The 27,483-nt window shown below is 37.0% G+C and overlaps 1 protein-coding gene across 1 annotated transcript; it reads right to left on the bottom strand.

The window, feature by feature from the left end:
- Positions 1–771: 771 nt before the first annotated feature.
- LOC133640482 (N-lysine methyltransferase SMYD2-A-like) lies at positions 772–27,483 on the bottom strand. The gene is made up of 12 exons (XM_062033927.1): positions 27,291–27,483; positions 24,045–24,108; positions 20,106–20,216; positions 19,969–20,029; positions 18,025–18,149; positions 15,616–15,683; positions 12,768–12,870; positions 7,400–7,510; positions 7,228–7,339; positions 6,966–7,140; positions 3,288–3,396; positions 772–3,219 (listed from the first exon to the last, which is right to left on the bottom strand). The coding sequence occupies exons 1-12, from the start codon at positions 27,458–27,460 to the stop codon at positions 3,136–3,138; spliced, it is 1,293 nt and encodes a 430-aa protein (XP_061889911.1). The 5' UTR covers positions 27,461–27,483; the 3' UTR covers positions 772–3,135.

Raw genomic sequence — 27,483 nt, 5'->3', positions numbered from 1 at the left:
AAATATATTTTTATATATATGGTTTGGAAAATATTTTGCATGTTGTAACTTTCAAATATGTAATTTTAATGAAAATGTTTTGTCTACAAATTTTCTTATTATAAAAAAATACATTTCATTTATTTTCAACTATATTTTAAAAGAGTAGCTAGTTTTTTAGATATGTAATTATTTTATTAAAAATGCTTCATCTACAGTAATTTATACATAATTATTTTATGAAAAATATTTTTTATAAAATGATTACATATTAAAAAACATTGTTTTATAAAATAATGAGATATTTAAAAACTGTAAGTTTTCAAAATATATAAAAAAAATTGGTTTTAAAAAAATGTATGATTTTTTATGACTAATAAAATATTTTGTAATACAATCATTACATATAAAACCAACTACTTTTTAAAAACTTACTTGCACATTTTTTAAATATGTAATATTTTTTTAAGAAAAATGTTTTTCTACACTATTCATTAAAAATATCCCATTTTTATTTCTTTTTAAATATATTTTACATATTTAATTTTTTCAAATATGTAATTATTTCATAAACATATTTTATTACCCATTTGATTGCTTGCAGGGAAGAGGATAACGAGGCCATACATCACCTGGAGATCATAACTTACTAAACCTACAATCAGATGACACTAAAGTAATCGTCACTGCGAGGCAGACGGAGCATATTAGTGACATTATTTAGGGAATTACTTTAAACAAGTAAAATTCAAGAAAAAAAATGCAATCTTTTCTTTGATCCATACTTTTTTTTATCCATTCCAAACAAACATATGTGTATATCCAAATACGTGTTTAAAAAAACAATTCAAACAATTAAATAAATATGAAAAAAGCGTTATATATATATAGTTTGTATGAACGTTTTTGCCAAAATATGGGTGATGGTGAAAAACAAAACAAATATCTATTACATTTTTATTGCACCTTTCTAAGCGGGACCAATTTGGGACCTGAGGGTAAAAAGTGTAACTGAAATTGTAAGAGCTCTTAAGAGTTGAAAGCAGCAACTTTGGGCCACATCAGTAAACATCAAATGCACAACTCTCTGGAGAGACAAAATAACACGCTTACCGTATTTTCCGGACTATAAGGCGCACTTAAAATCATTTTTTTCCCTCAAAACTGGACAGTGCGCCTTATACCTCGGTGCGCCTAATGTACGGAATAATTCTGGTTGTGCTTACCGATCTCGAAGCAATTTTATTTGGTACATGGTGAAATGATAAGTGTGACCGGCAGATGGCAGTCAAACATAAGAGATACGTGTCGACTGCAATATGACTCAAGTAGACACCAACTTTTTATATGTCCCATTGAAAATATAGAACATTACACACAGCGTTTAAAAATCTATCAAAATGTTTTAGTAGGACTTTGGTAAGCTATGAAGCCACACCGCTTGATGGATTGTACTGTGCTTCAACATACCAGTATTATTATGGTGTGTGTATAAGGTAAGACATATTATCTGGCGTTTTGTTTCGCAATATTATGCAAAAGCAACTTTTCTTACCTTTAGGTACCTGCTGATCTGTATTTGTGATCTGCATAAGTCCTGAAAATTTCCGCGCGTCCCCCTTTGTAGTCGATAAGCTTCTTCTTTTTCTCTATCTTCTTGTTATGTGACATTCATCCTCCGCTGTTGCCATTTCTAATATAAAGTAGTGTAAAGTTCTTACTTATATCTGTCAGTAAACTCACCATGAAAGCGCTAAAACATACCGGTATAGTGAGTTTACATTATTCACCCAAGGAACTTTAGTTATTAGAGAGTTCCGGTCGGACGCTTTTTCACGGGACACATTTCCTGTTGTTGTTGTTTCCGGATGAGGAGATGCTGCTCCGTTATTGATTGAAGTAAAGTCTGAACGTCATTAAAACAGTTAGCTCCATCTTTTGACACTTCTTCCACTCCCGTCCTTGCACGCTACACCGCTACAACAAAGATGGCGGGGAGAAGACGCTGTCGAAGGTGAGTCACGTAAATAAGACCGCCCACAAAACAGCACATCCTGAAGTGACTGTCAGAAAGCGACTTGAAGATGATCTGTAAAACATCATCTATGCAACATTTTGACCAAAGAACTACCATTACATGTTATGTAGACCAGTGTTTTTCAACCTTTTTTGAGCCAAGGCACATTTTTTGCGTTGAAAAAATGCGGAGGCACACCACCAGCAGAAATCGTTAAAAAACGAAACTCAGTTGACAGTAAAAAGTCGTTGTCGCAATTGTCGGATATGAATTCAAACCATAACCATAACCAAGCATGCATCACTATAGCTCTTGTCTCAAAGTAGGTCTACTGTCACGACCTGTCACATCACACCCTGACTTATTTTGAGTTTTTCTGTGTTTTCCTGTGTGTAGTGTTTTACTTCTTGTCTTGCGCTCCTATTTTGGTGGTGATTGTCATGTCATGTACGGATGTACTTTGTGGACGCCGTCTGCTCCACACGCTGTAAGTCTTTGCTGTCGTCCAGCATTCTTTTTTTGTTTACTTTGTAGCCAGTTCAGTTTTAGTTTCGTTCTGCATAGCCTTCCCTAAGCTTCAATGCCTTTTCTTAGGGGCATTCACCTTTTGTTTATTTTTGGTTTAAGCACTAGACACCTCTTTACCTGCACCCTGCTTCCCGCTGTTTCCCACATCTAAAAAGCAATTAGCTACCGACTACCACCTACTGATATGGAAGAGTATTACACGGTTACTCCGCCGAGCTCTAGACAGCACCGACACATCATTTGCAGACTATAATTACTGCTTTGCAAAAAATATTTTTAACCTAAATAGGTGAAATTAGATCATCTCCCACGGCACACCAGACTGTGTCTCATGGCACACTAGTGTTGAAAAACACTGATGTAGACCACAAGGAAGTCTTTTACATTTAGAAAACATAATAATACTATGACTCCCTTAATGCGCCCTATAATCCAGTGCGCCTCATACGAAAAAAGATAGAAAATAGACCATTCATCGGCAGTGCGCCTTATAATCCAGTGCGCCCTATGGTCCGGAAAATACAGTATGTTATGTTAAAAACATCCATAAATAATACTTCATTGGCTTATATTCTTTCAGTATGAAAACCTGAGAAAGTATTGAAAGACGCTCATCCCAGTTGTGTCATGTCCTCGCGCAGCACTTTCACATAGTGGTGTTCTCTCCCATGGGCCACCTCCATGATGGCCATTGCCTGTCAACACACCGTTCCAGTTTAGACACGCTCTTACAAATAACCCAAAACAAATGTTTTTACTCCACCTTCTTCAGCGCACTCCTGCCCATGGAGAGCCTGTCCAGGTCCATGTAGAGTCTGGCCAGCTTCAGGTACACGGACGACACGTTCAGAGAGTAGGCAGGATACAGCTGGCTGCATGGAAAGGTGGCTTTATCTTTATCTTCATTCACACTACATGCTCACATTGTCATAGTTCAACATTTCAATGTTTGAAACTGGCACAATTTGTTAACTATACCACTGTTTTTCAACCACTGTGGGAAGGCTATGCAGAACGAGACTAAAACTGAACTGGCTACAAAGTAAACAAAAACAGAATGCTGGAGGACAGCAAAGACTTACTGTGGAGCAAAGACGGCGTCCACAATGTACATCCGGACATGACATGACAATCGACAATGTCCCCACAATGAAGGATAAAAACAAAGTAGATGCGGGAAATATCGCTCAAAGGAAGACCTGAAACTGCTACAGGAAAATACCAAAAAGAGAGAAAAAGCCACCAAAATAGGAGCGCAAGACAGGAACTAAAACAATCCGCCGCTCCCAGTCTGTGGAACGCTCTCCCTGACCACCTGAGGGCCCCACAGACTGTGGATGCTTTTAAAAAAGGCTTAAAAACCCTTTAAAAAAAAAATTCAATTTAGATATATGCGTGCTAGTTCTAGCTATTAGTGAGTATCCAACCACAAGTTGCAATTTAGCAGGAAGCAGGAAGTGTTGCGCCGTAGCCATACCAGGATAGCAGAGAAGGAGGACAAAACGTTGATATATATTTGCGAGGCCGTTTCCAAGAAGGATATTTAAAGAGAGACTACATCTTGTGAGACCATGTCGGCCAACTCCTGAAGCCAGCTCAGCTGTTCTGGCGATGAAATGGGGAAAGGCCCGCCTTTTCCACTCCACTCGGATAAGCCGACGACGAGGAGCACCACTGGCTTATACGGCGTCGAATACATGCTACAAATTGTGAGTTCAAATATTTTATTTTTTCACTTTTAATGTTTTTTGCCATTTAAATTTTGACAGTACCACTTAAGATCTGTTTTAATTGCTAATGCGTTTTAATTGATTTTTAAATGTGCCAAAAGATAACACGTTTTGTACACTGTTGATGTGTTTCAATGCCCAGTAGTGCGTAAATGTGTTCCTGTATAGTATTTCTCCAGGAATGGTCATGTGGGGACATAAATGATGGTATTTTGAGAGGTAATCATTGAAGTGGGACATCACTGAAGGCCTAAGTGGGAAAACGCATGGCCCGCCACTGAATTTTATTAATAATAATTTAAGCAATTAATTGATTAAACATGAATATTATCCCAAGGGGAATAATTGTCTTTCAAAAATGTTTAAAATTAAGACGGTGTCTGGGTATTTCCTGCTCTCTAGTCCCTGAAATAGCTATACGTGTGGGGGGAAAAAACACCTTTTCTTTCTGCTATATGTATTTATAAGGTTGATTAATGATGAAATGTGCATTTTATCCCAAGGGGAATACCGTATTTTTCGGATTATAAATCGCACCGGCCGAAAATGCATAATAAAGAAGGAAAAAAAAAAAAGAAAGTCGCACTGGAGTATAAATCGCATTTTTGGGGGAAATGTATTTGATAAAAGCCAACAGCAAGAATAGACATTTGAAAGGCAATTTAAAATAAATAAAGAATAGTGAAAACAGGCTGAATAAGTGTACGTTATATGAGGCATAAATAACCAACTGGTATGTTAACGTAACATATTATGGTAAGAGTCATTCAAATAACTATAACATATAGAACATGCTATACGTTTACCAAACAATCTGTCACTCCTAATCGCTAAATCCCATGAAATCTTATACGTCTAGTCTCTTACGTGAATGATATCAATAATATTAGTTGATATTTTACGCTAATGTGTTAATCATTTCACACATAAGTCGCTCCTGAGTATAAGTCGCACCCCCGGCCAAACTATGAAAAAAACTGCGACTTATAGTCCGAAAAATACGGTAATCATGAATGTTATCCCAAGGGGAATAATTGTCTTTCAAAAATGTTTAAAATTAAGACGGTGTCTGGTTATTTCCTGCTCTCCAGTCCCTGAAATAGCTATCCGTGTGGGGGGAAAAAACACCTTTTCTTTCTGCTATATGTATTTATAAGGTGGATTAATGACGGAATGTGTGTGTGTGTGTTACGGACAGCAAAGCCCTGTCTGTCTGTTATTTCACTTGACCTTTTTCTGTGTTGATTGAGCTGTGTTGAAGCAGCAAAAAAGGACATTATGTTAAATGAAGAGTTTCTGTCTCTGATAGTTGATATAATAATGTAAGTGCATCATTAAGCCTACATGAACTCCATGGTGTTCAGGGATGAATAGTCTCTCCTATTGCTATTGTACTATTTTTTTCAGCTATAGTTACATGAATCATTAGTAGGGATGTCCGATAATATCGGCCGATAAATGCGTTAAAATGTAATATCGGAAATTATCGGTATCGGTTTTTTTATTATCGGTATCGGGTTTTTTTGTTTTGTTTTTAATTAAATCAACATTAAAAACACAAGATACACTTACAATTAATGCACCAACCCAAAAAACCTCCCTCCTCATTAACACAAAAGGGTTGTTTCTTTCTGTTATTAATATTCTGGTTCCTACATTATATATCAATGTATATCAATACAGTCTGCAAGGGATACAGTCCGTAAGCACACATGATTGTGCGTGCTGCTGCTCCACTAATAGTACTAACCTTTAACAGTTAATGTTACTCATTTTCATTAATTACTAGTTTCTATGTAACTGTTTTTATATTGTTTTACTTTCTTTTTTATTCAAGAAAATGTTTTTAATTTATTTATCTTATTTTTTTTTTTTTTTTTTTTTTTAAAGTACCTTATCTTCACCATACCTGGTTGTCCAAATTAGACATAATAATGTGTTAATTCCACGACTGTATGTATCGGTTGATATCGGTATCGGTAATTAAAGAGTTGGACAATATCGGAATATCGGATATCGGCAAAAAGCCATTATCGGACATCCCTAATCATTAGTAATGCAGCAGCCTAGTTTTGAATGGCAGGGTCCCTGCTATCACATGTTGATAAAAATATAACATTTACATAATAAATCAACTCCAGGCTTCCCAAATGCTGTAATAAATTAAGCATGATGAGTTGACTTGAAACTGTTTAATGTTGCACTTTTTATATGTAGAAGAAAAGTTTTGTCATTTTATTTAATCTGAGCAACAACTTGAGGCAGTTTAATGTTGATTAACGTGGGCAGAATTATTATAGTGTTCCCAATGTTGAAAGGATAAAGCCATTGTTTATAAATTTGGTAAATAAATAACCAACAAATGTATATTTTGTTGTTTTCTTACTGTACCGAAAATGAACCGAACCGTGACCTCTAAACCGAGGTACGTACCGAACCGACATTTTTGTGTACCGTTACACCCCTAATATATACACATTTCTTAGGATTTTTCTGCCATCTAAATGTTTTTAAAATTAATTTGATGGAGTATTTAATATTTTTCCTAATGAGGATATTTTTTGGGGTATATTTCCGCAAAGGAAAAATACATTTTCATTGGACACAATGATTGTGTAAGGTAAGCACAGTACTGCATGCATTAAAACCGCAAGCGTAGCTTCTTTTTCACGTAAAAATGGGTGTACCTAATGTTACGTCTGCTGTGTTACCTGAAGGGTTTGAGGAGCTTCTCGCCGTATCTGACGGCGCCCTCTGTGTCCGACATGTAGATGCACACGCCCATGGCCTGGTACATCATGTGCAGCATGTAGACGTTGGAGTCGTCCAACACGGCCCCCATCTCTTCCAGGCTCTGCTCGCACATCTCCAGCAGCTCGCTAGGGGGTGCCACTGAGTCAAGGGGCGACAGGCGGAATGAGCGTCGGCCCTGGACGGAAGGTAATCCGCCGTTTTATTCTGGTCAAAGGATATTTTTCACGTCTTTGAGGGCCCGGAACTCCCGAATGGTCTTCCTGGCGTAGCGCACCGTGGCGCTGACAGCCTCGGCCTCCATCTGCTTGCGCACCTTCAGCTTCACCTTGTCCTGCAGGTAATGAGAGGTTTGCAACAGGTGCGCTTTGTGACACCGTGCTGCAGGACTCACTTTAGACCTGCTCTTACACTCCTGACAGTCGCAGGTGAAGTAGTAGGACTCCCTCAGCCTCTTGTTGCGGTCGTCAGTCGGGTACAGAAGGTCTATATAGCTGATCAGGACCTACACGTGGAAACAAACACACTTTTTGTCGGCCATGTTTGCTCCTCTAGCACAGTGTTTTTCAACCTTTTCTGAGCTGAGGCACATTTTTTCCCATTTAAAAAAATCCCGAGGCACACCACCAGCAGAAAACGTTAAAAAATTAAACTCAGCAGCCGATATTGACAGTAAAAAGTCGTTCTCGCAATTGTTGGATATGAATTCAAACCATAACCAAGCATGCATCACTATAGCTCTTGTCTCAAAGTAGGTGCACTGTCACGCCGTGACTTATTTTGAGGCTTTTTGTGGTTTCCTGTGTGTAGTGTTTTATTTCTTGTCTTGCGCTCCTATTTTGGTGTTGATTGTCATGTCATGTACGGATGTACTTTGTGGACGCCGTCTGCTGCTCCACACGCTGTAAGTCTTTGCTGTCCTCCAGCATTCTGTTTTTGTTTACTTTGCAGCCAGTTCGGTTTTAGTTTTGTTTTGCATAGCCATCCCTACACTACAAAAAGTCAGTGTTCAAAATACAAAAATGAGGGGTATTTTACTTGAACTAAGCAAAATTATCTGCCAATAGAACAATAAAATTTGGCTTGTCAAGACTTTCTAAAACAAGTCAAATTAGCTAACCTCAATGAACCCAAAAATACCTTAAAATAAGTATATTCTCACTAATAACAAGTGCACTTTTCTTGATAGAAAAAAAGAGACCTTTTTGCTCAATATGTTGAAAAATATTCTTAAATGAAGTAAATGCTAGTGCCATTATCTTGACATAATGATATGCGCTCGGCATTATGATTTTTTTTTTTCATGCTTGAAGTAAGAAATGATGACTTTAAAAAAGTAGTTTTATACTTGTGAGTGTTGATGACACAGCTTTGCAACAGTTGATATTCTAGTTTCAAGCATGTTTTACTCAATATAGCTCATAACTTGTGTAATATCTTACTGAGATCATTTAGGACCAAAACCCTTAAAACAAGTAAAACACTCTAACATAAAATCTGCTTAGTGAGAAGAATTATCTTATCAGACAGAAAATAAGCAAATATCAGCCTTATTTGAGATATTTCATCTTACTTAGATTGCAGTTTTTGCAGTGTAAGCTTCAATGCCTTTTGTTTATTTTTGGTTTAAGCATTAGACATCTTTTTACCTGCACGCTGCCTCCCGCTGTCGTCTGCATATTGTGATCACGACTAACCATGTTCCCGACATCTACAAAGCATTTAGCTACCTGCTGCCACCTACTGATATGGAAGAGTATTACACGGTTACTCTGCCGAGCTCTAGACAGCACCGACACTCAACAACGGCACATTTGCGGATTATAATTACTGGTTTGCAAAAAATATTTTTAACCCAATTAGGTGAAATGACATCATCTCCCACGGCACACCAGACTAAATCTGTGTGCCGCGGCACAGTGGTTGAAAAACACTGCTCTAGCACACACTCACATTCAATTCATGGACATATTTATAAATGTCTGCCAGGCACTGATAAACACTCGTTTCAAGTTTAAGTCCGGAAATAACCACTGACGGAACCTCCGGGCTCACCCGCCCACAACTATGTTGCTCATCGGAAGTCCTAGGAATAGAAATAATCGGTTCCAGGGTCAAACTGTGGCCACCATAACACATTGAGAACTTGTACGAGCTATTTTTAAGTAGCTTTTTGAATCACGGTGGTTGTGGTGTTGGCTTATTTGGAACATGAAGACAGTTGCGGTGTGATGTGGTACATCACAGTATCTCATTACAACATGTCTGAAAAGGAGTGGGAAGAAGCAGTCAATCATCAAATAAATTAGCCCTTGTTTGTTTTAAGCAATCAATCATCAAACTTGTTTGTTTGAAGAGCGTTTTTTACATTCTATTCTGATAATATGATCCAGTTTAAGGAGAATCCATCTTGAACCTTATCGAAAAACGAGTCAATTTTAATAATCTGAACCATAACTTATGAACAATTTTTTATCCATGAGAACTTCACTGGTAATTTAATGTTTGTGTTGCAGATTGAGCGCAGGAAGTAAAAAAAAACGTGTTAAAATTGACGTAAGGGAAAAGGGGTGGGCTTAAATAACAATTAAATAATTAACTTCTTCCTACTCCTTTTCGGGGAAACTGCAAATATGTGGTGTACCATATTGTAACTGTATGCATGTTTGAAATACAATAATGTCATTTATCTGCATAAATTATTCAAGTACATCATTTTGCAGCATCGCAAACACGTTCCTAATTTTAACGCAAGTGTAAAAAGAATATAACCAACATTACAATAAATAAGTTTCTTAGAAGAAAAATGTTTTTATCTGTATTTTTTATTGCATAGTATAAAGATTCAACAAATGTGAAACACATTTTATTAAACCTATTCAACATTTAAGGTAAATGACCAAAGCAATTATCCGAAATAGTTACCTTTTATTACAATAAAGATAATTTACATTTAAATTTCTGTAAAAAAAAAAAACGTTTTATTTGATGTTAACAAATTATAGTAAACATATAGTTAAACAAGTAAAAGGAGTTGATACTGCAATTATTATGATTTATTTTTAATTTTTAAGTCATTTAGTTTTATATAGTCTAGGGGTCACCAACCTTTTTGAAACCAAGAGCTACTTCTTGGGTACTGATTAATGCGAAGGGAAGGGCTACCAGTTTGATACACACTTAAATAAATTGCCAGAAATAGCCAATTTGCTCAATTTACCTTTAACTCTATGTTATTATTAATAATTAATGATATTTACACTTAATTGAACGGTTTAAAAGAGGAGAAAACACGAAAAAAAATGACAATTCAATTTTGAAACATAGTTTATCTTCAATTTCGACTCTCTAAAATTCAAAATTCAACCGAAAAAAAGAAGAGAAAAACTATCTAATTCAAAACTTTTTGAAAAAATTTAAAAAAGAATTTATGGAACATCATTAGTAATTTTTCCTGATTAAGATTAATTTTAGAATTTTGATGACATGTTTTAAATAGGTTAAAATCCAATCTGCACTTTGTTAGAATATATAACAAATTGGACCAAGCTATATTTCTAACAAAGACAAATCATTATTTCTTCTAGATTTTCCAGAACAAAAATTTTAAAAGAAATTCAAAAGACTTTGAAATAAGATTTAAATTTGATTGTACAGATTTTCTAGATTTGCCAGAATAATTTTTTTGAATTTTAATCATAATAAGTTTGAAGAAATATTTCACAAATATTCTTCGTCGAAAAAACAGAAGCTAAAATGAAGAATTAAATTAAAATGTATGTATTATTCTTTACAATAAAAAAAATACATTTACTTGAACATTGATTTAAATTGTCAGGAAAGAAGAGGAAGGAATTTAAAAGGTAAAAAGGTATATGTGTTTAAAAATGCTAAAATCATTTTTAAGGTTGGATTTTTTCTCTAAAATTGTCTTTCTGAAAGTTATAAGAAGCAAAGTAAAAAAATTAATGAATTTATTTAAACAAGTGAAGACTAAGTCTTTAAAATATTTTCTTGGATTTTCAAATTCTATTTGAGTTTTGTCTCTCTTAGAATTAAAAATGTCGGGCAAAGCGAGACCAGCTTGCTAGTAAATAAATACAATTTAAAAAATAGAGGCAGCTCACTGGTAAGTGCTGCTATTTGAGCTATTTTTAGAACAGGCCAGCGGGCTACTCATCTGGTCCTTACGGGCCACCTGGTGCCCGCGGGCACCGCGTTGGTGACCCCTGCTCTAATCAATACATATAGAATTATATATCATTTAAATAATGGTCATATCATTGAAGCAACAGTTTATTCATAACGATTTTTAGATTTTAAAAAAATCTAACTTCAATTTAATTTGATGCAATTTTTAGACTAAAACACATTCACTGGAATACATTATTTTGCACAACAAAAGATTACCGTATTTTTCGGAGTATAAGTCGCTCCGGCCGAAAATGCATAATAAAGAAGGAAAAAAACATATATAAGTCGCACTGGAGTATAAGTCGCATTTTTTGGGGAAATGTATTTGATAAAATCCAACAGCAAGAATAGACATTTGAAAGGCAATTTAAAATCAATAAAGAATAGTGAACAACAGGCTGAATAAGTGTACGTTATATGAGGCATAAATAACCAACTGGTATGTTAACGTAACATATTATGGTAAGAGTCATTCAAATAACTATAACATATAGAACATGCTATACGTTTACCAAACAATCTGTCACTCCTAATCGCTAAATCCCATGAAATCTTATACGTCTAGTCTCTTACGTGAATAAGATAAATAATATTATTTGATATTTTACGCTAATGTGTTCATCATTTCACACATAAGTCGCTCCTGAATATAAGTGAAAAAAGTGCGACTTATAGTCCGAAAAATACGGTATTGAACAATTTTAACATCAATAAAAGATACATTTACTGGGATTGGTATTCAGTACCGTCTTTCAATTTGCCATTATAATTTTATCATTGACGGAGCAGGAAGCGGTTAGGAACACATTTGCGGTAAAATTTCAAATGAAACTCTTTGTCATTCTTTAACTGACATTGTACATGCGTTTCTTCACACAAAATGGATCTGTGGGCCCGACACACAGCGTATGAACTGCATATAAGAAGGGGTGGCCCTGGGTTAACCTCTTAAGGCCCAAGCTGTTTGTTTACATGCTTTTTTTTTATTTCTCTTTGCTATTTGGGCTTATTGGACACTAATTAGAATAAAAACTAAAAATCATCTTTTAATATGATGTACTTAGTCCATATGTACACAAATGTGTACCGCAGGTGTAGTGACATGCAAATTTTTATTTTTACACTTTTTTTTACAAATTCCATTGTATGTTATACTCTTCTGACACCACCAGATGGCAGTATAAGTGTCCACATAAGGGCCATAAGACCCCAATTCAGTAGTGTACACAATTTTGGATATAAGAGCTAAAAGGAGCTGTCCACGCATGTGGCCACTAAGGCCTTTAGAGGTTAAATAATACTTATATTTAAAATAACATAACGTGGGATCTGAGCCGAGGAAGTCATTGTGGCTTGTGCAGCCCTTAGAGACACTTGTGATTGATGAATAAACTTTGACTTTGATTGATAACTAAGAAGTAGTTTCAAACTAAATTCATCTAAAAACTACAGCGCCGTGTACTGTACTCTATACTGTATGTCTTCTCCAAATGCAATTAGTGGCAGACATGTTGAATATGTAGAAAGATGAGCCGACCCCCTCTAAGGAAGCTGCCACTTTTCCTCACTTCATCTCCGGGCTTCATGTCTTTCACCGCTCGGACCTCCGCCCGCGTCCCGTTATAAGTGACGATGACACTGGGGAGACAGCTGTGGTTTATTAGCGCCAGGCTGCGGACACACACAAGAAAAAAAATCAGACACTTTGTTAGGTACGGCTGCACAATGACATCCAACACTGCAACGTGACACCATCGTCTGCCTGGTGGGCAGATGACCACCATGTATCCCACCAGACATTTACATGCATGCATGGGTGAGTGCAGCACAATGATGATTGTAGTTGCTTTACCTAGTGGAGGAAAGTTCAATTACACCTAAATATGATATACCTGATTTTTTTAAGTTTTTACTAGAGATGTCCGACTTTTTTGCCGATATCCCGATATTGTCCAACTCTTAATTACCGATACCAATATCAACCGATACCGATATATACAGTCGTGGAATGAACACATTATTATGCCTAATTTAGTTGTGATGCCCCGCTGTATGCATTAAACAATGTAACTTTACCATGAATTGATTAACGTGGACCCCGACTTAAACGAGTTGAAAAACTTTTTGGGGTGTTACCATTTAGTGGTCAATTGTACGGAATATGTACTGTACTGTGCAATCTACTAATACAAGTTTCAATCAAAAACAAGGTTTTCCAAAATAAGAGAACAACTTCAACTCCAGTTATGGAAAAAAGTGCCAACATGGCACTGCCATATTTATTATTGAAGTCACAAAGTGCATTATTTTTTTTAACATGCCTCAAAACAGCAGCTTGGAATTTGGGACATGCTCTCCCTGAGATAATCCTGATACCCACTACAACTATAGGAAATACTATACTTTGACTTTCACAAAGTGCATTATTTTTTTAAAACATGTCTCAAAACAACAGCTACAAAAACAATGAAGGCACACAGGGTTTGGTGGTAGCGGGGTGTGTATATTGTTGCGTCCCGGAAGAGTTAGTGCTGCAAGGGGTTCTGGGTATTTGTTCTGTTGTGTTTATGTTGTGTGAACGGTGCGGATGTTCTCCCGAAATGTGTTTGTCATTCTTGTTTGGTGTGGGTTCACAGTGTGGCGCATATTTGTAACAGTGTTAAAGTTGTTTATACGGCCACCCTCAGTGTGACCTGTATGGCTGTTGCATAAAGCCGTAGATATTATGTGACTATGATAAACTACAGTCTACAGGTCCCTAAGATATATAGATATCTAATGTATTCATGTTTATGTAGGATATACGCATGTATATATAACCTAATCATATTGTTTCTTCAATTTAAAAATAGCTGACCGTTTTTTTCCCCTTCTCTGGGATTATATTCCCAGTTTTGATCTCGGACGTCTGGTCACTTATAGCATATAAGAATATTCTATTACTGTTAAGCAAACTATGAATAATAAAACAGGTGTCCTTTATCATAGCTACACGTATGACAAAAAGGCGCGTGAAAATCAGTGGTATTCAGTGAGGTGAGATGAATTAAATGCGCTGACAGTTCATTGCTCCTGCCAAATGAATTGCACTGAGTGGAGCGGATCACCACTCCAAGATGGCGGCCCCGCGTCTCGTCAGCTCCAGTAGGCGGTAGCGCTCCATGCTGCGTACCCTTAGAAGATGTCTATGGTTAGCATGCCAACCATAAGTGTTTAGCATTTTAATTAGAGATGTCCGATAATATCGGCAGTCCGATATTATCGGCCGATAAATGCTTTAAAATGTAATATTGGAAATTATCTGTATCAGTTTCAAAATTATCGGTATCGGTTTCAAAAAGTAAAATGTATGACTTTTTAAAAGGCCGCTGTGTACACGGACGTATGGAGAAGTACAGAGCGCCAATAAACCTTAAAGGCACTGCCTTTGCGTGCCGGCCCAGTCACATAATATCTACGGCTTTTCACACACACAAGTGAATGCCATGCATACTTGGTCAACAGCCATACAGGTCACACTGAGGGTGTCCGTATAAACAACTTTAACACTGTTACAAATATGCGCCACACTGTGAACCCACACCAAACAAGAATGACAAACACATTTCGGGAGAACATCCGCACCGTAACACAACAGAACAAATACCCAGAACCCCTTGCAGCACTAACTCTTCCGGGATGCTACAATATACACTCCCTGCTAACCCCACCCCGCCCACCTCAACCTCCTCATGCTCTCTCAGGGAGAGCATGTCCAAAATTCCAAGCTGCTGTTTTGAGGCATGTTAAAAAAAATAATGCACTTTGTGACTTCAATAATAAATATGGCAGTGCCATGTTGGCATTTTTTTTCCATAACTTGAGTTGATTTATTTTGGATAACCTTGTTACATTGTTTAATGCATCCAGCGGGGCATAATAATGTGTTCATTCCACAACTGTATATATCGGTATCGATAATATCGATAATATCGGAATATCGGATATCTCTAATTTTAATGTTAGGATGCTAATGTTTTAGGCTAGCGCTGTGGCTCATCTTGTACGGTTATACCTAAAACTCATGGATTCTGTCACTCGGCACCATCTTAAAAATACGCCGGCTTCCAGCGACCCCCAGCCACAGTTCCAGGGCACAGATAGCAGGCCCGTCAACATTTTTAGCAGGAATTTTCTAGTTAATTCATACTGCGGTACTTTATTAATAAAAGGCCCCCTGCTGGCGTAAGGTGTTTCCTGCTCACACATAATGTGCTTGTCATCCGCTGACAAAGTGGACATGAAGTGGAGCGAGCAGCTGCTAATGCCTTGCCTTTCAAACCACGGCAAGCAGCCCCGGCCTCCAAATGAGTGTTTTGAGAGCGCGTGCACCGTCATCCGTCATGACTATACTTTTTAGAAAAAAAAGCTTCTTACTCCGGGTAGACTGCGGTGCCCATATGGAACAGTTCATCATCTTCTATGGTGAAGCCATTACAGGACACCTGTTGATGGAAGCACACGATTAACATATAACGTAACACAGTGTTTCCCACACTGCCTCTGTTTCACTTTATGTTGCTGGTAAATAATATGGTTGTAGTAGTAGGCTAAAGTTAAAGGCCTACTGAAACCCACTACTACCGACCACGCAGTCTGATAGTTTATATATCAATGATGAAATCTTAACATTATAACACATGCCAATACGGCCGGGTTAACTTATAAAGTGACATTTTAAATTTGCCGCTAAACTTCCGGTTCGAAACGCCTCTGCGGATGACGTATGCGCGTGACGTAGCCCGGCGAACACGGGTATGCCTTCCACATTGAAGCCGATACGAAAAAGCTCTCTTTTCATTTCATAATTCCACAGTATTCTGGACATCTGTGTTCGTGAATCTGTTTCAATCATGTTCATTGCATTATGGAGAAGGAAGCCAAGCAAGCAAAGAAGAAAGTTGTCGGTGCGAAATGGACGTATTTTTCGAACGTAGTCAGCCACAACAGTACACAGCCGGCGCTTCTTTGTTTACATTCCCGAAAGATGCAGTCAAGATGGAAGAACTCGGATAACAGAGACTCTAACCAGGAGGACTTTTGATTTGGATACACAGACGCCTGTAGAGAACTGGGACAACACAGACTCTTACCAGGATTACTTTGATTTGGATGACAAAGACGCAGACGTGCTACTGTGAGTATGCAGCTTTGGCTTTTTTTTGCGTATGTACGTAACTTTTTTAAAATATATAAGCTTTATGAACCTTGGGTTAGGTGAACGGTCTTTTGGGCTGAGTGATTGTGTGTGTTGATCATGTGTTTGAATTGTATTGGCGTGTTCTATGGAGCTAGGAGCTAGCAGAGGAGCTAGGAGCTAGCATAACACGTACCGTACCGTAAGTGCGCGTCACGTACGTAACTTTTTAAAAATATATAAGCTTTATGAACCTTGGGTTAGGTGAACGGTCTTTTGGGCTGAGTGATTGTGTGTGTTGATCAGGTGTTTGAATTGTATTGGCGTGTTCTATGGAGCTAGGAGCTAGCAGAGGAGCTAGGAGCTAGCATAACAAACACGCAGGTGTTATTATGCAGGATTAATTTGTGGCATATTAAATATAAGCCTGGTTGTGTTGTGGCTAATAGAGTATATATATGTCTTGTGTTTATTTACTGTTGTAGTCATTCCCAGCTGAATATCAGGTACCGTGAGTATGCAGCCTTGGCTGCTAAACATTCGATAACTTGACCGTATGTGCGCGTCACGTACGTAACTTTTTAAAAATATATAAGCTTTATGAACCTTGGGTTAGGTAAACTGTCTTTTGGGCTGAGTGATTGTGTGTGTTGATCAGGTGTTTGAATTGTATTGGCGTGTTCTATGGAGCTAGGAGCTAGCAGAGGAGCTAGGAGCTAGCATAACAAACACGCAGGTGTTTTTATGCAGGATTAATTTGTGGCATATTAAATATAAGCCTGGTTGTGTTGTGGCTAATAGAGTATATATATGTCTTGTGTTTATTTACTGTTGTAGTCATTCCCAGCTGAATATCAGGTCACCCCCGGCTCTCACAGCATCTTCCCTATCTGAATAGCTTCAACTCCCCACTAGTCCTTCACTTGCACTTTACTCATCCACAAATCTTTCATCCTCGCTCAAATTAATGGGGAAATTGTCGCTTTCTCGGTCCGAATCTCTCTCACTTCATGCGGCCATCATTGTAAACAATAGGGAACTTTGCGTATATGTTCAACTGACTACGTCACGCTACTTCCGGTAGGTGCAAGCCTTTTTTTTATCAGATACCAAAAGTTGCAATCTTTATCGTCGTTGTTCTATACTAAATCCTTTCAGCAAAAATATGGCAATATCGCGAAATGATCAAGTATGACACATAGAATAGATCTGCTATCCCCGTTTAAATAAAAAAAATTCATTTCAGTAGGCCTTTAAATTATTTAGTATGCACTAATTAAAGGGGCAGAGCTTTGAGACATTTTAGCTTTTAGAAGATATATTTTTTGTAAGACGATATTAATAAATATATTTCAGTGAATAACTTATTGTTCAAATCTGTATATAAATATGTACATAAAGTGTTGTAATTATATTGTAAAATGGATGGATGGATGGACGTTTAAAACAAAACTGTTATTATTAATTAGTAAGTATACATTTTTTGAGCCTTTTTAGAGAAAATCATATCATTGTAGTAAATTATGCAAATTACTCGATGATGTCATGGTGACCACGCCCATAGCCACGCCCCCACCGCCACAGGTATCGTGGCAGTTTATGGGAAACACTGTAACACTTTTCTTACCCGCATGCTGTCAGCGTGTTACCTGGGAGAAGAGCGAGAGCAGCTCTTTGGCGTCGGGAAAGTCCAGATTTTTGGAGTAAAACTGATGCAGCCTGGCCACGTCTGCCTGGTTCTCCTCTCTTTTCTCGTTGTCTACGTCCTCTACGTCTATTAACAGGAACAGGAACAGCGGGGTCAAGTTTTAGTGTGTCTGGCCTCTTCCCAGGTATTAATAGACGGGCTCTCTTCTGGGGGTCGAGGCGGGAACATATCATCACCAATGTCCAATGACCTACATTCATCACAGTCCCACAAACAAGATGGCTGCTATTGCAAACAACACAGGTACAATAATACGATGCGCATATTATGCTCAGTTTTCGGAAAGGTATTCATGTGTTTATTATTGGGGTTGTTGCATCCACATGAGCATGCATTTTGGCGACAGAGGCAAGGAAAAACACACTTGTTGCACAACATGTAAACATAAGCGACTTACTGCCGTCGGCTTTAATTAAAACCAGATACAAAATCACTAAATTTAGAGCGGTGGCTGTAGGCAACCTCCTGATGTCGTTTTTATTACCTACACAAGATGGCAGTAGCTGCGTGTCAAGTGTCTTCAGCCATCCATGATAACGTTGCTTAGATGGCAACATATGTTGCTCCAAAAGCTGTATGTACCTTTCAGCATTAATGGTGCCTTCACAGATGTGTAAGTTACCCATGCCTCGGGCCAATGTTCCCTCTAAGGTGTGCGCCTGTGCAATTGCGCACTGCTCAAGCGTCCTCTGCGCACGGCAAATCTATGCCACGCACAAAATCTAATAAAAAAATAAGCGCATAACAATTTTCTACACACGGACACGACAGAGAAAACAGTTTTCGTCATCATTGTGCAAATATCGTAACGTCTGTCGAGACGCTTTGAGGACATGAATTCCATCCATCACTTTACTGAGCAAAACTCTTTATTGTCGGCCATAAACACATCACCAAAACATTAGTAAAGAAATGATATCTAGCAAAAGTGGTCATTTTCTGCAGTACAAACCAGACCAAAAGCAACTTTGTTAAATCAACAGCAGCCGCTCGCTCTTTCTCACTTGCGCCAACACATGCACATATGGCACTTAGCCAGTGATGCGTTTACAGACACACAAAAAGTCGGACAACTCCAACACCACACATAAAGTGTCATTCCAGGTCGTTACACTATGATTTACCAATCAAATGTGTGCTTTTTCTAGTGTCATTTATTAGGAATCTTCATTTATAAATATTAATCATGAAATGCTGTTAGTATATTAAATAAATACTAATAAAAATGTATTTTTACAAACAGGAAGTTGCAGGAATGTACACATGATCCCCTGCTTACATCTCATTGTGCAACATGTGAATGTTTTAATGGGAACTAAATGCAATGTCTGAAAGGGTACAAATTATTTCCCAAAGCAGGACCTCCACCCAGACAAACAATACAAGTACACAGTTCATGAAAAACAATATTTTTTGTTATTGTCATTGTAAGTGCCTAAACACTTATATTAGAAAATAACCTCATGGAAATGACTGCTGTCATTTGATTATAATAATAAGAGAATGTTGTCTGTCTATCTGTGTTGGCCCTGCAATGAGGTGGGGACTTGTCCCGGGTGTACACCGATTTCCGCCCGAATACTGCAGTTGCATCAGATATGTATCTTGAGTTATAACGACATAAGAAAGAGGTCTGAGTTGGATTTGAAAAAATATCGGAATTGTGCTGTTCACATTGACAAGAAAAGATCGGACCTAAAGAAAATCGGAATTGATCTGCAGTGTAAACATAGCCATTAACTCATATCTCAAATTAAAGGTATTAATGAGCACTTTTACGATCTGTTAGCGTTTTCTCAAAATGCACTTTGCAGATAACATAACTACAAAAAAACATATTTTGGCTTGAAAATATCCAACACTATTATATAGCATATCCACTCACGTGACTGCATTTCTTCTATCGGCAAAATCTTCTCCGACGAACATCGTTCCTTCTGTGTTTTCTGTAGGGAGGCCAGACGCGATGAGTCTGATGAGTGTGTTACTGACAGCGCCGGAATCTTAAAGCGGGCTCACAACCTTCCTGGCGAGAATTCGAGCCACAAGTCGGGACGTCTCTGACGGGCACCATTTCTCCCTGAAAGCAACCATGGCAGAGCACTCCAGCTTGTGCATGGCCCAGTCCCCCTTCTGCAGTAACACAAACGCTAATATGACACACAACACTACCGCAAAAAGCACAGTTTCAGTTTAAAGATGATTTGTGGTGTGGTCCGCTAAAAGCTACCAGTTGGCATGTATGGCTCACAATAGGCTACCAGCTGTAGCAATTTGCAGCGTGGTGGAATGCGACCGCACAACGTGTTAATCTTACACAACTCTCACCTTTTTATTCACTGTAGTGTGCAGCCTGACCTCATATGTTGACTGCTTTAGCTCATCAAATGATGACATAAACTCCTTCACTTCACTCCTTATCATTTACATAATTGTGTCAATAGCTAGATTGTTCAAGCAGGCTTATTATATTGTGTATATTACTATGCAATGTTATATTTGTGAAAACAACAGAAATAAGCTGGAGTGTAAAAATAAATACAAAGATGAATAAAGTAGAAAAAAAATAGATCCTGCACATGTAATTCAAATAAAAAATGGTGAATTCCTTTGAAAACGGTGCATAGTGTAGTTGGCATTCGTTATAAAAAATTAAGATAATATAAAAAACTGATACAATGCATGTATCATGAAATACAGGGTAGATGGAAACATTAGAAATGCAATGTACATAAAACAAAATAAGGTTGTGTGAAATAAGTGCTTGTTAAAAAAAAAAAAAAAAGTTAGGGCTGTCAAATGATTACTTTTTTATATCATATTAATCACATTTTGGAATTTAGATTAATCATAATTAATAGAGATGTCCGATAATGGCTTTTTTGCCGATATCCGATATCAACCGATTCCGATATACACTACCGTTCAAAAGTTTGGGGTCACCCAAACAATTTTGTGGAATAGCCTTCATTTCTAAGAACAAGAATAGACTGTGGAGTTTCAGATGAAAGTTCTCTTTTTCTGGCCATTTTGAGCGTTTAATTGACCCCACAAATGTGATGCTCCAGAAACTCAATCTGCTCAAAGGAAGGTCAGTTTTGTAGCTTCTGTAACGAGCTAAACTGTTTTCAGATGTGTGAACATGATTGCACAAGGGTTTTCTAATCATCAATTAGCCTTCTGAGCCAATGAGCAAACACATTGTACCATTAGAACACTGGAGTGATAGTTGCTGGAAATGGGCCTCTATACACCTATGTAGATATTGCACCAAAAAGCAGACATTTGCAGCTAGAATAGTCATTTACCACATTAGCAATGTATAGAGTGTATTTCTTTAAAGTTAAGACTAGTTTAAAGTTATCTTCATTGAAAAGTACAGTGCTTTTCCTTCAAAAATAAGGACATTTCAATGTGACCCCAAACTTTTGAACGGTAGTGTATACAGTCGTGGAATGAACACATTATTATGCCTAATTTTGTTGTGATGCCCTGCTGTGTGCATTAAACAATGTAACTTTACCATGAATTGATTAACGTGGACCCCGACTTAAACGAGTTGAAAAACTTATTGGAGTGTTACCATTTAGTGATCAATTGTACGGAATATGTACTGTACTGTGCAATCTACTAATACACGTTTCAATCAATCAATCAAAAACAAGGTTTTCCAAAATAAGAGAACAACTTCAACTCCAGTTATGGAAAAAAGTGCCAACATGGCACTGCCATATTTATTACTGAAGTCACAAAGTGCATTATTTTTTTTAACATGCCTCAAAACAGCAGCTTGGAATTTGGGACATGCTCTCCCTGAGATCATCCTGATACCCACTACAACTATGGGAAATACTATACTTTGACTTTCACAAAGTGCATTATTTTTTTTAAACATGCCTCAAAACAACAGCTACAAAAACAATGAAGGCACACAGCTTCAGTCCAGAGTATACTAGAGCATACTTGCCAACCTTGACACCTCCGAATTCAGGAGATGGGGGGCGGGGGGGTGTATATTGTAGTGTCCCGGAAGTGTTAGTGCTGCAAGGGGTTCTGGGTATTTGTTCTGTTGTGTTTAAGTTGTGTTACGGTGCGGATGTTCTCCCGGAATGTGTCTGTCATTCTTGTTTGGTGTGGGTTCACAGTGTGGCGCATATTTGTAACAGTGTTAAAGTTGTTTATACGGCTACCCTCAGTGTGACCTGTATGGCTGTTGACCAAGTATGCCTTGCATTCACTAGTGTGTGTGTAAAAGCCGCATATAATATGTGACTGGGCCGGCACGCTGTTTGTATGGAGGAAAAGCGGACGTGACGACAGGAAGTAGAGGACGCTAAAGGCAGTGCCTTTAAGACACGCCCCCATTAATGTTGCCCGGGTGGAAATCAGGAGAATGGTTGCCCCGGGAGATTTTCGGGAGGGGCACTGAAACTTGGGAGTCTCCCGGGAAAATCGGGAGGTTGAAACCGATACCGATAATTTCCGATATTACATTTTAAAGCATTTATCGGCATCTCTAATAATTAATTAAGGTGATTATTCACGTGCATGATTGAAATGTCATTTTATTGTCAGAATGTCACCCAAGAATGTTTTTAAACGTTTTACTTGAGTGCAAGTAATTTATTTGCACAAAACTTGGTGACAGTTGTATCTCAAGTTCATACAGGCTGTATTTTGGAGTGAAATTTGACATTTTTGTACTGATCTGATCACTGACCGTATAGCGGTTAAGGTAATAAGACTTGTACAGGCAAAATAAACTGCATGATTAAGTAAAGTGCGCACATGATTGATGCGGTAATTTGTCGTGATTAATCACAAGAGGTATGGTCGCGCAGTAGATATGAAAATTAAAAAGGGGAAAAAAATGTTAAACAACAAGTTGCATGTCATGTATTAAATGTTGGGGCATATATAAATTATCAGTAAATAAATTAAAGCAAAATTTAATTTTTAAAAATAGCTCAAAGTAGGGGTGTGTAATATAATAAATACAAGAACGATGCATGATAGAGATATGGATACCAAAAGTTTAAAAAAATTAAGATGCGGATCCTATGGAAAAAATGGGTAAAAAACAATGTGAAGGTAGTAGAGATGTCGGCCGATAATATCGGCAGTCCGATATTATCGGCCAAAAAATGCTTTAAAATGTAATATCGGAAATTATCGGTATCGGTTTCAAAAATTAAAATGTATGACTTTTTAAAACGCCGCTGTGTACACGGACGTAGGGAGAAGTACAGAGCGCCAATAAACCTTAAAGGCACTGCCTTTGCGCGCCATACAGGTCACACTGAGGGTGGCCGTATAAACAAGTTTAACACTGTTACAAATATGCGCCACACTGTGAACCCACACCAAACAAGAATGACAAACACATTTTGGGAGAACATCCTCACCGTAACACAACAGAACAAATACCCAGAACCACTTGCAGCACTAACTCTTCCGGGACGCTACAATATACACCCCCCCCCCCCCAAACCCCACCCACCTCAGCCTCCTCATGCTCTCTCAGGGAGAGCATGTCCCAAATTCCAAGCTGCTGTTTTGAGGCATGTTAAAAAAAATAATGCACTTTGTGACTTCAATAATAAATATGGCAGTGCCATGTTGGCACTTTTTTCCATAACTTGAGTTGATTTATTTTGGAAAACCTTGTTACATTGTTTAATGCATCCAGCGGGGCATCACAACAAAATTAGGCATAATAATGTGTTCATTCCACGACTGTATATATCGGTATCGGTAATTAAGAGTTGAACAATATCGGAATATCGGATATGGGCAAAAAAGCCATTATCGGACATCTCTAGTAGGTAGAGTATAACACATAAAACATACATAAAATAGATATAGAGCCTATGCTATGAAATTGTAAATAATTGATAAAGTACATGTAGTGTATGTAATTGAAATAATATAACTACAGTTAGTGTCACACATAAATCATACCTGACATTTGACATTGCAGTAGTAAGCCTTCTTGCACTTCCCACATCTTGCCAGGTTCTCCTTCCTGTAAATGGCATCACATGGTGTTTGTTCTACTGTACATGGGGGCACACAGCACATAATGCTACATTATTATTATTGTTGGCATCTCATAATATCTGGTGGCTCCATTAGTCTGAGACAAGAAGAAGCAGTTGCTGGAGACCCCGCCCCCGTCAGTGCTCGTAACTGATAGCAATGGACGACTTTAAAATCTGAGGTATTAATAGAGTTGACCTTTTGCAGGGCCAGCTGTCTGACCAACCCGCCTGAAACAGTCAAGAAGTCCAAAAGTGTCCCCGCTGCACCAAAGTGACATGCTCCGGAGTGCTAATCCCACCACGTTAGAACGTGGACAACATGAGCTGATATTAACTCCTGAGTAATTCCCGGACACTGATTGGCTGCCAGCGCTCTTTCTGTATCCGAGTGCTCCTTTACTTCCATGTTTACGTCACCTGTCATCGCTTCAACACAATAATTAGTTGTTGGTATGATGCAGTGCGGTTCAGCATACTCCCGAATTAATACCGAAGAGGGCTGGGCGACCTGGCCTAAAATCTGTATTTGCGATATATATTGCAGCTTCCTGCGATGACGATATATTTTTTGGCATATAAATTATAATAGAACTATTTGAAAACTGGTTACAAAAGCATCTAATTAGGCTGCCGATGTACAAAACCCAAAACCAGTGAAGTTGGCATGTTGTGTAAAACAGAATGCAATGATTTGCAAATCCTTTTCAACCTATATTCAATTAAATAGACTGCAAAGACAAGATACTTAACGTTCGAACTGGTAAACTTTGTTATTTTTTGCAAATATTAGCTCATGTTGGAGAAATTGTGGGAACTTAAATGCAAACCACTATCATGTTTTCTGGGACTGCTCTGCCATAACGGATTATTGGAAAGAGATACACCAAGCTCTACAGGATATCTTCAAATGTCAAATACCCCTTGAAAGTAAGACTCTGTTTTTCGGACATGTACCTCAGGATTGGCTGAAAAAAGATAAACACTTCATGAATATCCTACTAGTGGCCTGTAAAAAGACCATTACTAGGAAATGGGTATCCCAGGAGAGCCCAACTTTGAAGCAATGGATGGAAATCAATCATTCAATCAATCAATCCAATCAATGTTTACTTATATAGCCCTAAATCACAAGTATCTCAAAGGTCTGCACAAGCCACAACGGACATATATAAAATGTAAAAGATAACTGCTTTTATTCATTATAAATTTAAGAAATTCACTTCATACTGGGAAAACTGGGTCAAATATGTCACGCCTCATAAGCATGATTTTAATTTCTGTCTAAAAAAAAGAAAAATTACTCCCTATATGTCATGTCATATATATATATATATATATATATATATATATATATATATATATATATATATATATATATATATATATATATATATATATACACACACTACCGTTCAAAAGTTTTGGGTCACCCAAACAATTTTGTGGAATAGCCTTCATTTCTAAGAACAAGAATAGACTGTCGAGTTTCAGATGAAAGTTCTCTTTTTCTGGCCATTTTGAGCGTTTAATTGACCCCACAAATGTGATGCTCCAGAAACTCAATCTGCTCAAAGGAAGGTCAGTTTTGTAGCTTCTGTAACGAGCTAAACTGTTTTCAGATGTGTGAACATGATTGCACAAGGGTTTTCTAATCATCAATTAGCCTTCTGAGCCAATGAGCAAACACATTGTACCATTAGAACACTGGAGTGATAGTTGCTGGAAATGGGCCTCTATACACCTATGTAGATATTGCACCAAAAAGCAGACATTTGCAGCTGGAATAGTCATTTACCACATTAGCAATGTATAGAGTGTATTTCTTTCAAGTTAAGACTAGTTTAAAGTTATCTTCATTGAAAAGTACAGTGCTTTTCCTTCAAAAATAAGGACATTTCAATGTGACCCCAAACTTTTGAACGGTAGTGTATATATTTATATGTATATGTATATATATATGTATATATATTTATATGTATATGTGTGTATATATATGTATATACATATATATGTGTATATATATGTGTATATGTATATATATGTATGTATATATGTATATGTATATATATAAATATATGTATATATGTGTATATATATGTGTCTATATGTATAAATATATGTATATACTGTATATGTGTCTATATATATATATATATATATATATACTGTATATATATATATATATATGTATATGTGTCTATATATGTATATATATGTGTCTATATGTATATATGTATATATATACTGTATATATATATACTGTATGTATATATACATATATATATATATATATATATATATATATATATATATATGTATATGTGTCTATATATGTATATAGTTTAGCTCGTTACAGAAGCTACAAAACTGACCTTCCTTTGAGCAGATTGAGTTTCTGGAGCATCACATTTGTGGGGTCAATTAAACGCTCAAAATGGCCAGAAAAAGAGAACTTTCATCTGAAACTCAACAGTCTATTCTTGTTCTTAGAAATGAAGGCTATAACAAAAAATTGTTTGGGTGACCCCAAACTTTTGCACGGTAGTGTATATATATGTATATATATACTGTGTATATATATATATATATAAATATATATACTGTGTATATATATATATATATATATATATATATATATATATATATATATATATATATATATATATATATATGTGTATATATGTATATATATATATATATACATATATACATATATACATATATATATATATATATATATATATATATATATATATATATATATATATATATATATGTATATATATTTATTTTTTAAACATTATTTACTATCTGTTTTTTATTATTTTATTTTATTTCTGATTATTATTAGTTTATTATTATTATTTCTTTTTTCTTTATTTGATTTATTTTGTTTTCTTGCTGTTTCTTTCTTTTGGGGGGGGTGGCATCGTTGGGATATAAACAACTTTTTTTTATTTACATTTAGGGCAGACAACAGATATATGATGTATGTAAATATGATTTAATGGATAGGAATGTCTGACGCTAGATGTCAATAAAAATAAAATAAATAAAAAATAAAATAAAATGCTTAATTTTGGGCAAAAACACGTATTGCGGCCATTACTGAATTTTAATTCACAACCGACGTCCTGTGACGTCACAACATACAACTTTTTAGTACCTGTTGAAGCAGAACTCACAGTATCCTCCTTTCTCTCTGGCGGACAGCACGTAGGTGTAGGCCGGGCTGGAGAAGAGCAGCTCTCCGACTTTAAAGGCTCTCGTTACGCGGAGACCTCGCCCTTTGCCGGCGCTGTCAAACCTCTCGACCCCGTCAATGGCGGTCGTCATCCTGCTGGTCCTGCCTGCTTCCT

This window comes from Entelurus aequoreus, linkage group LG23, assembly GCF_033978785.1.
Source record: "Entelurus aequoreus isolate RoL-2023_Sb linkage group LG23, RoL_Eaeq_v1.1, whole genome shotgun sequence".
Classification (NCBI taxonomy): Eukaryota; Metazoa; Chordata; class Actinopteri; order Syngnathiformes; family Syngnathidae; genus Entelurus; species Entelurus aequoreus.
The sequence above is the reverse complement of the archived record's forward strand: the minus strand, read 5'-3'. Positions and strand labels throughout refer to the sequence as shown.

What these genes read in the sequence shown, in the direction of transcription:
- LOC133640482 (XM_062033927.1), bottom strand. Translation starts at nt 27,460, where the DNA reads ATGACGACCGCCATTGACGGGGTCGAGAGGTTTGACAGCGCCGGCAAA. An exon ending in ACATGAAGCCCGGAGATGAA is followed by an intron (nt 7,511 to 12,767) that starts GTGAGGAAAAGT and finishes TTCCACGTGTAG; the next exon opens with GTCCTGATCAGCTATATAGA. An exon ending in AAGCTCCTCAAACCCTTCAG is followed by an intron (nt 3,397 to 6,965) that starts GTAACACAGCAG and finishes CTTTCCATGCAG; the next exon opens with CCAGCTGTATCCTGCCTACT.